Source organism: Phasianus colchicus, chromosome 1 (assembly GCF_987193195.1).
Source record: "Phasianus colchicus chromosome 1, bPhaCol1.hap1.1, whole genome shotgun sequence".
NCBI classification, from domain to species: domain Eukaryota; kingdom Metazoa; phylum Chordata; class Aves; order Galliformes; family Phasianidae; genus Phasianus; species Phasianus colchicus.
The window spans coordinates 109,703,745-109,718,769 of NC_143436.1; the positions used below are offsets into that span (position 1 = coordinate 109,703,745).

At 36.3% G+C, this 15,025-nt stretch overlaps 1 protein-coding gene across 4 annotated transcripts in view; it reads right to left on the reverse strand.

Moving 5' to 3' along the window:
• Nucleotides 1-15,025, reverse strand: part of BRWD1 (bromodomain and WD repeat domain containing 1) — a 52,828-nt gene that overhangs the window by 33,082 nt on the left and 4,721 nt on the right. For all 4 annotated transcript variants that reach the window (XM_090122662.1, XM_090122661.1, XM_090122659.1 and 1 more), the window contains exons 6-15: nt 13,992-14,090; nt 13,248-13,408; nt 12,423-12,644; nt 9,092-9,192; nt 8,303-8,373; nt 7,177-7,277; nt 5,184-5,224; nt 3,378-3,476; nt 1,902-2,052; nt 1,227-1,361 (exon numbers count right to left, since the gene is read on the reverse strand). In XM_090122662.1, the coding sequence (XP_089978788.1) occupies nt 1,227-1,361; nt 1,902-2,052; nt 3,378-3,476; nt 5,184-5,224; nt 7,177-7,277; nt 8,303-8,373; nt 9,092-9,192; nt 12,423-12,644; nt 13,248-13,408; nt 13,992-14,090 (1,181 nt within the window). The remainder of the gene's footprint in view (nt 1-1,226; nt 1,362-1,901; nt 2,053-3,377; nt 3,477-5,183; nt 5,225-7,176; nt 7,278-8,302; nt 8,374-9,091; nt 9,193-12,422; nt 12,645-13,247; nt 13,409-13,991; nt 14,091-15,025) is intronic.

Sequence of the window (15,025 nt, forward strand, 5' to 3'; positions counted from 1 at the left end):
AATCCACCCCAGATATAAACTTCAGTTTATATCATTTCCCTTGACATTTTAAGTTCTAAATCATATAATTTTAAAAGATGCAATAAAGGATATGGAAACATACTCAAATAAACAAAAAAACAACCAACCAAAAAACAAGGAACAAAAAAACAACTTTGAGGCTTTTTAGCTATCAGTATATTGCTGAAGGTTAAATTCTAGCTACTAAATACTTACTGTTAAGCCACTTTCTAGAAAGCCATGAAACTTTAAACCTCAAGTAAAAAATCCCTTCTCTATTGACTGTAACAAAAATAAATTAAAAAAAAAAAACAAACCAAACACTGTATCATATTGAAACCTCAGAGACAATAACTTATTTGGAAGAGTTAATTGTAAAGCTGGCCATGTCAAAGGAACTCTCCAAAAGCAAAGTTTTCATTATTATTATCATGTATCATATATTAGTATTATTATTTTTAGTATAGTTGAGAATAGAAATACTTGTCTATGTAATTCCTGAAGTGATAGATCTTTCAGACTTTTCAGTGGAACCTACCTCATCTAAATTAACAACAGATCCTAAGAATGAGGTGCAAAAAGGTCCCTTGGAACAAAGAGTGGAAGAGCCCTGGTGTTAACTATTTGCAGTACTCTCAGATTGAAAAGTACCAATAAGCAAGTTAAGCCAAAAAGAGATCAGACTTTGATTATGATGGAAGTGACATCTTGCTTTGCTCCCCCACATCTCACATTCTTCACATCTGACTACAAATTCTCACAATTCATCCTCCTTGTCTCATAAGCTTACATCCTGAATCTAAATCAACCCATAAGCTCTGGAGAATTGTACTAGTGCAAAGAAGCAGCTAATAGTCTTCTAGAAGGTTGGAGACCTGATTATGCTTAGTAACGGGCCTACTGAGAAACATCTGATTCAAGGAAGTGGGCAGACAGCTGGAAGCAAGCCAAGGAATTACCCCTGCTCACTGTTCTGACACATCAAACCATAAATTCACTATTAGTTTCATTGCACCTATAGTTATAGTGACCAAGAAATTCAAAGGTAAGAGTTCTAGAAACAAACTGAACTCAATTTTTGCCATAAAAGAAAGAAAAAAAAAGAAATAGCAGCAGGTATACATGTAGAATCTGGGTGATGGTTCTTTAAAATAGTACCTGAACATACTACTGTGGGTTGAGAAAAAGTGGAATTAAAAAAAAAAAAAACAACAAAAAACTCTTACCATGTTGAAATAATGCTTTGTTTTTGTGCCCTTTGTAATGTCCCATATGAAGATGTTGCCATCATGACCAGCAGACAGCATTATCCTGGAATCAAAAGGATGGGTCTCCAAGACAAATACTTCATCCGCATGCCCCTAAAATTCAAAATTGGAAGTCGGACACAAACAAAAGGATATAAATCCAAATCAACAGGATATCTACAGTAGACCTTAAAGCACTGCACCACTCTCTTCTCCCCATATGAAGGCTTTTTAAAATGAAATCTCTACAAGCTGCATCCAAAAATACATCAACTTTTAGAACTTCCACAGCACATGTATCTGGATTGCTATCTCCGCAACTAGAGTGGAAGTAGAGAAAGGAGAGCAAAAATGCTTGTGATGCAGAAACATCATTCAAAATTTAATCATTTCCTAGATGCAAACAAGAACTCAGGAAATATAGAGCTTCTGGCAAATTAACATGAACTATTAAGAACTATGAAACAGACAAGTTAGTTCAAAAGAAGGAGGAAGCAGTTTTGGTTAAAAAATCCAGGAAAACGTTACACTTGCCTTGTGATTAATGTAGAGCATCAAAACAACCAGACCAACTGGTCATGCACATGCCACTCTAAATACAGAAAGACTTACTGAAGATCTACGTCAAAAAAGCATGGAAAAACAACTACGTACCACCAAATCGTGAAGCAATTGCCCTGTAGATGAATTCCAAACTTTGAGCAGATGATTATTTACAGCCGTAACAACATAGTTGTCATTTTGGTTCCAAGCTATCATTGTTACTTTAGGCCTCATAAATTTGTCTTCTTCTGAACACATGTCACTATTTTAAAGAGTTATAAAGGTAGAAATTATTTTTAATTCATCCATCTCAATCTCAAGCTAGAGAAAAACAACTAGTTTTCCAGTGTTAACAATTAGACAAAAGAAGGAACGTTAATAATTAACTCTGTATTGACACTTTTGTCCATAAACTTTTTTTTCTTTTTAAAACGATAAAGTATAAAGCAAATGTCCTTTCTTGGGTTTGAATAATTTGTATTTTGCATGCACACACACACACACACGTACACACGTTTGAAGAAGAGTAACTCAGAGGAAAAGAACAAAATTCAATTAAGAATGAAATTCTCAGAACTAATCCTGAAACAAACAGCTTGATGCTCAGATATACTGTTTTTTTCCCTTGTTTCTCTTTTGCCAAACTGCATTTCTAATATTCTAGGAGATCCCTCTCAGTATCCTTCATTAACTAAAGGAATGGGCTTTCTTTCAAACATTAACACAGTATTATTTATATTCTGCATCAGCTAGCAGCCTGTTCCAAAGACTCCCTCAATCATACATAATTATGTCTGTTATCCCAGAAAGATAGTAGTCACAGTCATATTTCAAACATTAGTCATTACTTCTACCAAAAAAACACTTTTTTTTGGCATCCCAAAGAACTTGCCATTACCTAGTACACCTAACATGAGTTTGGGTTGCTTTTTATTTTCTTTTCTTTTTATTTCCTCCTATTTAATTGCCTCCAAATTAGTCTTTACACAAGGTTTAAGCATTTCATAGTACTATAAATCTACTTATCAGGTTTATTCAGTGCAGTGCAATATCCTGATCACCATCTCTAATAACGTAATTTAAACTTTGTGAAATAAACATACTTCATTTATATATATATATATATATTTATTTTTTTTTACACAAGTGAAGACAGTCAATGAAAACAGCCAGCAAAATCAGAACTTGAAGAAATTCACCTATTATCTTTCATGATCTCTTCTGGAAAAAGTTTATTATCTTATTTTCACTAATATAAGGAGTTCTTCCTGTGACACAACGTCAAGATTGCAGGCCAGCTATAGAAGTCTACTGATTTTCTGTTAACTTAATAAAAATAGACTTGTAATTAATTTGGTAAAGAATACATTTGAAAGCTATACATTGAATTTATGTATTTCCCTATTTTTGAAAGACAGTAATTAAGAAGTTGTTACATCACTGGAAGACTCATAGCAGCCTTCAAAAAAACACATAACCTGATCATAACATTGTTAAGGCTTCTTTTAAATCCAAACAGCACTTGATGAGTTCCTGGAGCTTTCTGATTTCATGGAACAGAGAAAAAAAGGAATATACTTCACCTACCCTGGTAATCGATTGGACATATCCAACAGAATACTCCTCCATTCAGCTTCTTCAAAGCGCCAGATTCGTGCTGTCCCATCTCTACTGCCACTTATGAACCTTAAAGAAGTTTTAAAGGATGATTAGAAGAATTTGTTTTGAAGAGGGAAACACCACAACTCAGACTACCACCATGAAATACCGATTAAAATTTTATTGTCAATTTACATGTAAGAGTTTTTCAGTTAACTGTTATTAGTTCTCTTTCCAGAAGAAGAAAAGAGTTTTTCCAAACTGAAACTGAACAAAGTTTTCAAAACATGCAGAACAGTATCAATTTCCAAATTAAATTCACAACTTTATCCTCAACTCCTTCTCAATTACAGTTCTATAAATATCTATTTTAAGTAACGTGTTCTGAAACTGCGAAGTATCAGATACTGACATAGAAGCAAGGACAGATCAGCATAGCAAAACCACCCACAGGAAAAGACTTCCAGTAGTTTTGTTTGAGATACTGAAGTATAAACAACAACAGTTCAGGCTTATATTTCACAAACAACTGTTATTAATAAAGAAGAACAATAATTCCTGAAGAGAGGAACTACAAAGCAATCAGTCCATGAATCACAACACTGAAAAAGACAGGAGACACAGCTCTCATAGAAGTTGTGTACTGGGTATATCATGTCTATACTCTAATTACCAATGATTCATATTAGTAATAATTATAAATTCCAGACATGTTCCAAAGAAAGTGTCATCAAGCAAAATAGCAGTAGTGAGATTGTTTTTTTACATTTGTTTTGCTTGCGAGACTTTTGGCTTTTCTTTCTTTAAACAGTGCCTTCAAAGGTAACCCATACAAGCTTCAAGTGTGATGGACCAGTGCAAAACAGTAAGTGCCAAAGACGCGTACAATTACAGAAAAATATACTCAAAAGGAAGGCAATTACAAGTTCTAAGCTAATTATTAGGGTCCTCATTCATAGTTAACTGTCTTACTGAGAGAGAAAGGACCCAACAAAAATACAGCTGTAACTCATGGTTGCATATTGAAGCCTGCCTTGAAAGCTAAAATCCGTACTTTCATTTCCATAGAAATTCTCATTTTCATAGGAAGAAATTCTTTACTGTGATGGTGGTGAGACACTGGAACAGGTTGCCCAGTGAGGTTGTGGATGCCCCCTCCCTGGAAGCACTCAAGGCCAGGCTGGATGGGGCTTCAAGCAAAATGGTCTAGAGGGAGACGTCACTGCCTATAGCAGTGGGTGATCTTAAAGGTCCCTTCCAACCCAAACTATTCTATGATTTGTGATAGGAAAATGATGAGAAATCAATTTAGGTGCCATTCTGTATTTGAAGTTTGGTTTAAATTTTACAAATGGAATTTAAGCAACACTTTTTCTACTTCCAATATCAGCTAAAATATCAGTAAAATATTTTTAAAGGAAATTGATTTAATAACAGTAGATAGAAAAAAATGAGTAGGACCAAAGCTTCTTTTTAGACCATTCGCATATTTTCCCATTCCCCACTTTGATCAAATATTTGCTTAAAACGTGAGGGAAAGGAAAGGAAGACACTTGGTAAATACATTTTAAAAAGGATAAAATTCCTCCAAGTAAATACAAGTTCAGCTAGTCCAAAGTTTGATAGGAGTTTGAGGCACAGAGCTGCAACTTAGCTATTCGCTAATAGGTTAGCCCATATTAGACCTTCCAGTTTAAGGTAGTAAGATCTCACTAGAAACCTTCACGCAGAAAATACATTCCTAACTCCAAAGTAGCATACTGTTTGGTTACATCTGAGCACCTCTCAACATACCTATCACCACTGTTGGAAAACTGAATGCTGTCAACTTTGTCCTGCAAGAAAAAACAAAGTTTGTCAGAAATTGTATTTTAAAAAATGAAATACCAGTTTTGACAGATCTGAGATTATGAAAATCTGAAACAATGAAAAAAAGGCATACAACTCTGCAGACACCCAGGTCTGATAGAGAATTACCAGAACTCAGTAACCACTAACGCTTCATCCAAAACACAAGCTTTACAAAAACATTTCATTTAAACATGAAGTATAGACAAATAACTGTCCATTAATAACTTGGCAGCCAACGAACTTGAATACATACTTCCACAGTATCATAAGCCAATCACAGTCCAGAGGATTCTGTTGCTCCCACTCACGCATTCCTTAGAAATTACAGCTAATATTATATTTATTACAATAAAAGCAATAGAAAAAGCAGATACCACACTCAACTCAGTTTATCTTACAGAGCTGAAAATCTTCTCCACTGACAGAATACACATTCATCAAGTCTCATCACTATAACATAAATGGTTAAGCTTGGATTCAGCATTAGGGCAATCATATTAAAACAAAATAAGAAAGATGAGTATTTGAAAAGTTCCCTTTTAAAGAGCTTTAAGAGTTGAATTAAATATGATTCTCTGTATTAATACTGAGGGGGGAAAAAAAAGATAGCTGTCCTCACACACTTTGTAAGTGTCTATCACAAAGCACATCTAAACAACACAAAGCTCCAAGTACTTTAAAAACTTGGGTTAAAAATATACCTGGCAGAAAAGCTGTCTTCTCATATGAAACACAGAATCATCTTACCAAACTATACTTGCCTATGAGCAGAACCATCCAAATAGATGTAAATTATGCTATCCTGCAGCCTAAAAACCCTACTAACACTTTAATTTTTCATTTGGAAACACCAATACCACCCTTTGGTGTGAAATTTTGGAAGAGGTTTAATAGTAGAATTCTAAATTTATAGTTTAAAATATGCTCAAGTTCTTGCTGTTTGTCTACTCCACAGAAGCCACACAGTGAGATTCACTGTGTTAAAGGAGTTATTACCAAGATCAAGGTTTAACAGATGTCTTTAAAAATAAACAGAAAAACTAACACTATTACATGACATACTTCACATCTTCCTTACTGGTATAAAAGTTTTCTTATCCTATACATGTGACCATTCCCAACCAACACCTATAGTATCTTGGTACTCCATGGTACCTTAAGTTCTGTCATGGTACTATTTCTAAACATAAAACCATGACAAGTTCTTCAATGCTTCTGAATGTAGTGGGCAAAGAGCTGGGACACCACGTGACAAAAAACATCAAAGCGGAACAAGATTAAAATACATGAACAGGGACAGTTATAAGAAACAGAGCTCCAAGTTTTGGAAAAAAAAAATCCAAGTGTTAAATGCAAGGGCCTAAGTCCTATTCACAGGAAGATTCACCGTACTGAATTCATAAAATGATAAAATGCTCATTAAAGATTTGAGCATTAAGCGCTGAAAACAGACAACAAAAAAGAATAGCAAAAGTCACTTAAATGTCATCATGTGAACGTAAACCAAGTTTCCCTTAGACTCTTTAGAAGGCAGATTCCATTGGACTATGCTGCAAAAACCAAAGACATAAGGGTTCTGGAAAACTCTGGAAACTCAGTCCCCGTATAAAGATTTAACACAGAACATGGCAAATCACAACTACCTAGGTAATGAAATCAATTTTCTCAGCAATCTGACTTCCTGACTGCATCATACAATATGTGGCTATGCAAACTTGCATTGTAAAGGGAAGCAACTGAGTAAGCCACGTGCTTCAAAATTAGAGATACCTGCCATCCCTTAAAACAGTTCAGTCACGTAAGATGGCTGGTTGAAATTCTGTATAAATTCTAACAAATATATTCAGTGAAAACACTGCCACAAATCCACTAACAACATGAACTTGCAACTTCAATACTACTTTAAACAACTAATTAGTAGATTTAAAAATCTTACAGCATGACTCTCCAATTCAGCTATTCTCTCAGGAGTTTCAGAGCCAAAATAATACATCCTTATAACATGGTCAGTACTGCCAGTGGCTAAAAACATACCGCCTGCAAAAAAACACAAATAATTTTTAAAAATCAAGCAGTGCTTTCTTACACAGATTAATTAAAACATCACGTTTCTCAGACACTTACTTTAAAAAACTAAGAATTTCCACTGATATGTGCGTGGAATGGAACCCCCTCCCCTTACTTCAGAAAGCCTTCCCAGCCATGGTAAAAACAGGCAAGTCATATTTGATGTTACAAACGTTTTAAAATATGTAACTAGGAGAATGCTTAACACTGAACACTACTGCTTGTGCACATAGGTGTCCATTTACAGGAAATCTGGCTAACCATTATCAGAATCATCTAGATGATTCTTTTATTGTAGCACATGCACCATGTCTGCTATAAGTATCATGTCACAACTAGGTGCCAGTATGGATACACCAGCATAAGCAGAGCAGTGCTTAGCAGTGATGATAGCAATACAATGATCTGCTTCTTGGCTCCAGTAAGTCAGTCAGTCCAAAGTTTATTTAAAAAAGAAAAAAAAAAGAAAGGCAGGAGCTAACATGCTAGACTTTGAGATGTATTTTATTTGTTCCCAACTTTCTTCTGATGTTTATGCTGTCTGGTACCAGCAAGCTTTCCCACAAAATTCACCCGCATGATTAGAATAAAGGATGACTACAAGCCAAGACTGAAGCACATTTATAGACACATCTATGGATTTTTAAGTAAGAAGGGATTTTTCTGACAATCTCTGCATACAACTGGCACAGAATGAGAAAATCCTATTATTGGCAGTAAGCCCTGCTGTTGCCTGTGGTATCTCAGACAACAATAATTTTCCAAAACTGTGGCAGTATGCTAAGGGGTTAAAGGAGTACAAAAATCTGGTGAAGACAAAGACTAAAGGAGCATCAGGTGATTTTTTCATTAGCAAACTACTGCAGACAAATGGGAGTTACTTATTATATAGTGGCTGTTTTATTTTTAAAGCTGTCACAACAAAAGAATTATAAACGTACTCATGGGGAAAGAGGAGAAATCACAGTGCTAAATCCAATCTATATATGCCTTACCTACACTGAATGAAGAACAAAGCATCTGAACTCCTGGTCTAGGTTTCTCTGTAAATTTCACTGGCCGATTGCTTAAAAAGAAAAATTGCTTGAAATAGGATATGTCACAGAAAAATTCAGCTTTTACCATCACTTCAAAACATAAGTGTATGTTTCTTTGAACAGGTACTTAAATACATACAGTAACATCTGTACATCTCATACAGCAACATCTGTACATCTCATGCAGGAGGATAAGCAATGGTTTACTTCTCCAGGTTACTGTATGCACATGCACTCAAGCAGTATTTGAACCCCACACAAACTAAAAGATTACAAGTTCCAGCAAAATCTTAAGCAGGACAAGCCAAGGAGCGTGCATCCACTCCACGTGGCATCCACAAAGTACTGAACTCGTGCTCACAAACTACCAACCATTAGTGGCAGATGAAATAAGGCCTGTTAGATATCATTACTGAATGTAAATTCATGAAATTTTACAGAAGTAGACATAAGTTTTGCAGTTGTACACAAAGTGACTGGTTCCCTGTTCCGCAAGTCACGAACACACTCTTCCAGTTAACATGGCCAAAATTTCAAACAAAGTAGCTATTAAGAGCCACATTAAGGAGAAAATACAGAAAACTGGATTAATTTCCCAGGACAACTGAAGAACAAATTTGTAAAGAGCATCATTAGTGCTTTTAAATATTTATACAAAGTTTTTAGATAATTAAGTCAATGTGTGCTTGCCAAAGCAGTCAGTTTATTTTCACGAACAAGAGTCCATCAGCATCCCTAGTTACATACCTGAATTTCATGGAATCTGTATCCCACTGCCAAAAGCAAACATTTCCATCTGCACCAGTAGAGACCATATATCGCATGGAGCCTTTCACCATTGGACTAAACTACAAGGGGAAAAAAAAAAGAGAGGTCAGAAACAAATAAAGATATTTAAAAATTATTTATGAACTTCTAAAAATGCTCGTGTGAAAAACAATAATACAAGATTTAAAGCGCTAAGTGGTTGCTGAAAATGCTTCAAAAGTAACACCTCCTATACTCTAAGATAGGTGTATGTTGTAGCTTTCAATTATTGCATTATATAACAACTCATTCACTGCTTTGCTTTGGTACCCATTAAAAATTTTGTCAATGAACGAAGGAACTAGCAGACAGAGCACTAGAAAAAAAATGAAAGGAATTTTCACTAGATAGGCAATTCTATAATTCTATACAATTCTATAATTTAAAAGAATATATGTTAAAAGATAGTTTGAGTATATGTAAACCAACATCATGTACAACTTTATAGGAAGTCCTCATACACGCTTCTTTAGTACAGTTTTTCTTGAGGCACACAGAGATAACCTCTCAAAAAAAATTCAGATGACAAGTTGATAAAATCATTCATCAATTGCTACTACCATCAGCACTGGAATCAGCCATAAAAAGCTTACATTTCAATTACTCTTACTAAGAACTGTTAAGCAAAAAGATCCAGCATACTACAATGAGCATCAGAAATATGTTTCTTGCCAGAAAATAAATAAATGCCACAGAAACTGCAAATATTAAGTCTACAATTGAAGGCAGCATCCGATCACTTCTCACTACAGCCCAGCACTCTCCTCATTACAACCTCCTGTCATGTGTTTGCAGAGAGCAATGAGCTCTCCCCTCCACTTCCTTTTCTCCACATGGAACAGCCTCAGTTCCCTCATCTGCTCCTCAAAACACCTGTTTTAAATTGTTTTCTAACATCTTATACTAAGTACATTTGAACGTTTGAAATAGCATAGTTTTAAGATTAAGAAAGATACCCATATCACAGAAGCTTTCAGAATCACATACTGCATCAGAATAGCCCACATATTCTACCTCCAGTAACAGACAAGAGGAGAGCACAGCATCACCCAGAAATTCTCTCCAGTTCCAACAATTCAAACATTACAGATAGCATGCCCGGTGATTGCCCAGAAACAGCTTTCTCAAGAAAAATACTTCAATACATTGCTTTAACATCAGTGCAGTTTTTATGAAGTCATCAAGGTTATATCTGGGGGAATTCGGTACCAGTATTTTTTATTTCATTCATTACGTGAAGAAGATTGGTAGTCAGTGACTCAGGAACTCTGGGAGGCAAAGAACCTCTTTTTAATAAACAAGTTTCTCCTGACTAATTTTTGACATCTATATTTAAATGTTCAAATTTCAACATACATACAATCACACAAAAATAATTGTAGTTATGCAAAAGACAGTGAAATTCATTTTCCATTCACATGCTGTCTCTCACGAGAACATCAGTTGTCTTGCAAGATTTGGACGTGAAAAACCAAGAGGAGCCCTTGTTAAACTACTTCTTAACCTAGCAACAGCAACCAGAGAATTAACAGAATGCGAGGCACAAATCTTCCTTTTCAAGACAAAATTAGATAGCCATATTCACACAGAGCTTCCACGCAAATGCGTTTCCCAGTTTCAGTAAGCAACCAAGGAACATGGTTCTTTCTCTACCAATATGATAGCTAGCTAATCTACAGGCAGCCCAGCAATTTAAGTTCTACTACTAAAGGTGACTCTCAATTCAGGTATAAAAAACTTTCTTCTTTTCCCCACAGCTGCTTCACATTTTCTACTATTTAAATACTTTCAAACCTTCCACAACCTTTATCTTTGAGACTCATGGCCTGCCTGCTTCTCATAATTCTTTTACATTCTAAGCATTTCTACATACTGAAGCAGACATAAATAGGTTACATATACAGTTCTCAAGGCCAAGAGGACTTTTTGTGACTTCAGCCACACACAAGAGTTTTCTAAAAACTCTCCCATCACTTAGTTGTCTGGCTGTCCTTGTTGCATCCTGGCATGCTGATGCTGTGTAGAAGTGCCAAGCGAATAGTAAGATAGGAGGAAAGAGACTCTGAAACATACAAGGACTACATTAAGCCAGAGCTAGAAACTTCACATTCTGTACCACTAGCACAAAATTCTACATTGTACTTAAGGACTCCTCTTTCCACTTATTTATATTTACCACTCCTTAACCGTTATGCTAGAACTGATTTTAAGTTAGAGAATTTGCAGTACTTACTAACAGAAATAAAGTTAATACTTAGATATGTTGGAAGGAAGGGAAACCATCCAGAGGGTTCTGGACAGGCTGGAGAAGTGGGCCCATGTGAACCTAATGAGGTTCAGCAAGGCCAAGCACAAGGTGTTGCACTTGGGCCAGGGCAATCCCCAGTGTTAATACAGACTGGGCAAAGATCTGCTTGAGAACAGCCTTGCAGAGAAGGACCTGGGGGTCCTGATGGATGAGAAGCTGGACATGAGCCAGCAGTGTGCGCTTGCAGCCCATAAGGCCAACTGCGTTCCAGGCTGCACTAAAAAAGGGATGGCCAGCAGGGAAAGGGAGGTGATTGTCCCCCTCTACTCAGCTCTTGTGAGACCCCATCTAGAGCACTGTGTCCAGGCCTGGGGCCCCCATCACAAGAAAGAGAAGAGCTCTTTCTTGTCTGGAGTGCAGAGGAGGGCCGCTAAGATGATCAGAGGGCTGGAGCACCTGTCCTATGAAGAAGGGTTGAGGGAACTGGGCTTGTTTAACCTGGAGAAGAGAAGACTGGGGAGACCTCATTGTGGCCTTTCAATACTTGAAGGGAGCCAATAAACAGGACGGGGTACATCCATTTGCAAGGGTGAAGAGTGATAGGACAAAGGGGACTGGTTTTAAACTAGGACAGGTGAAGTTTAGCTTAGAGATCAGGAGGAATTTTTTCACTCAGAGGGTAGTGATGCACTGGCCAAGGAGGTTGTGGATGCTCCATCCCTGGAGGCATTCAAGGCCAGGCTGGATGTGGCTCTGGGCAGCCTGGTCTGGTGGTTTGTGACCCTGCACATAGCAGGGGGTTGAAACTCAATGATCATTGTGGTCCTTTTCAACACAGGCCATTCTATGTTACCAGGTCAAGCTGCATAAGCTATTTTAAAAGCCTGCAGTTTTATTTACAAATTTTTATTTCTAATGTCCAAAGTGTTACATATTACTACAGTTATCTGTTTAACGGGACCTCTAATACTACACAAAGTATCTATTAATGACACAGAATGCAAGTATTAATCCAAAACATACCTGCAATGAGGTAATGGATCCCGTGTGCCCATGGAGGACAGCAACCGGCGCACAAGTTCTCAGACACCACACCCTGATCATCTTATCACAGCTACCAGCTGCAATCATAGTGTTTTCATAATTGACAGCCATATCAGAAATTTCTGCTGAATGCCCACGTAATGTGGCAAATAACCGGCCATTATGAGTTGACCATATCTTTACCAGACAGTCATCTGAACCCTAGAAGGAAATGTTTAGATTAGCAAAGTGTTTAAAAGACATTCTGGATAAGTTTTTCAGTTTCACTTGGAGAACTTTTGTTCATTCAGAGTTTGGTACATTTATACATCTATTTAAAACTATACATGCTACTTGACAAAAATAAAGTTATAAGAAACAAAACATTCAATTACAGTTCAAGATTACATTGCAGGCATCACAAGTCTATCCCAGGTAAAGCAGAAAGTATGGACTAAATTTACCCCAGACATTACAATAAATTGCAACAGCCAATAAATGTACTACACTATACTGCAAAAGCAATTTCTCCTCTGTCCCTTCACAGCGAATATGAAACATACTGAACACACAAGTACATCACTAAAGGAAGCACTTGCACTGATATCTGTCCAGACTTTCACATTAAGTAACAACAATTTCTTACACACTTCTGACCTTTAATTACACAACACTGTTACACTTAGCATTGTGATGAAGCTAATCAGTTGCACTTCAACAGCGCGGACATCCACCTCTAGAAGTTTTAGCAAAGCCTGCATTTCAAACTTTTTCTCCTAGCATCCAACTACTGTTATTTTCAGATTCAGATTAATTTCAACTCACAGTGAATATTCTATGTCCAGTCCTATCGAATGCAACACAGTATACAGAAGAAAGATGGCCAAGAATCCGCCTGTGCATCTTTACATGCTGATACATACTTCCTGGAAATGAAGTACTGAACTTTGCATATCCAGTTAGCTGTCTCGCTCGATATACTTCCACTAGAACACAAAGAAATCAGAGAATTAACATTAATATGTAGAACAAGGTTTTTTTTAAAACATCATTTTATTTATCAGCTGTTAAGGTACTATTTGAGGATATCCTGAAAAAGTGACTTTCATACTGTATGAAATCAGATGCCTCTTTCTGAAGCTGCCTTTTTTTTTTTTCTAAATGTGTATAGTAAGCAAGACAGCACTTTAAACTAGCTCAAATCCAAACTTCTGTCTCCAAATATAGAGAGCTAGATGTTACCTTTATTTTCCCATGGCTTTCTATGCATTAAATCATACAAAAGACCTATCCAGAAACAAATTATTCATAAATGCTAATCTGCTGGTTTACCTACTTAATATATGGGCTATATAAAAGAGAAAGATCTCATCTAGAGGCTACAATCACACTAGTACTGTGGGCAGGCCTCTGTACCCATGTATAAATAACTCCACTGAAGTCATATGAAGTTTTTCAGATAAAACTCCAGATCCAGTTCTGGGGCACAATTTTCAATCATAGTGAGACCAGTGTAAGATGCACATCGCACGCTTGTATCAACAGTGATGAACTTCAGTAAAAGCATACCGAGATTTGGTGGTGTGCCATAGTTGACAGGAAATTCAGGAGGTCTTCCTCTGTGAAGAGCAGCAAATGCAGAGCCCTTCCAAACAGTGTTCCTGCAATCTTGAAAAATCAAGTGGAAGTTTGCCATAAATACAGGTTAAAAATGCAAGGCCAGTTGCAGTTTCAAAGCACAGTAATGAGCATAACAGTCAGTGGTGTCATACACAGTAGTGGAATAACTACAAAAATTGTAAGACCAGAAATCCCCAAATGTACCATGAACAATACAGCCATAAAAGAAAAGGAGAGAAAAAAATATTTTATATAGTAACAGTGGGAAAAAAAAAAAAAACAAAAAACAAACAGTAAAAAAAAAAGCCAACACAAAACCAAGAACACCAAGAAACCAAAGTCAAGCTTTTGACTGCTGACGTCCCCGCAGGTCACAGAACACAAAACTAAATTCTCACCTGGAATTCTGGTACTCATTTTCAGAATAAAGTATTTAAGATTAAGAAATATAAATACACATTGTTTTTATATATATCAAATTATTGGACAAGACAATCTCAAGATGCGTCTTCCAACTTTACAACTTGGTGACTCTTCTATTTCTCACACAAAGTGATTTGGACACACTCATGCTAGAATCATTAAAATCCCAATTTTAAGTACAAAACAGTCTCTGAATTACTCATAGCTCACCCTTTAAGCATAAGGCAGATAACCGAAAAACAAGTGCATCCAATAAATCAGTCCCACACCATAGTATCTAATTACCCAATACTGCACAAATGAATAAACAAATACCTCTCTCCTGCAATGTTCAAAGAGGGAAGTTTAAAGCTAAAACCTACTTTGTGAAAATCAAATGATCCACGTGCTCTTGTACTGCCAACTACCCACTTTAAATAACAGAAAATGACTTTCTTTCTACAAATGTACAACGTACTAATTTTGATGGTGTTTGCATTAACCAAGAAAACTATCAAAATAAATGGTGTTACTGTTTCAGGTTTGCACTGAATACAGCACACAGCTACCACAATTGAAAA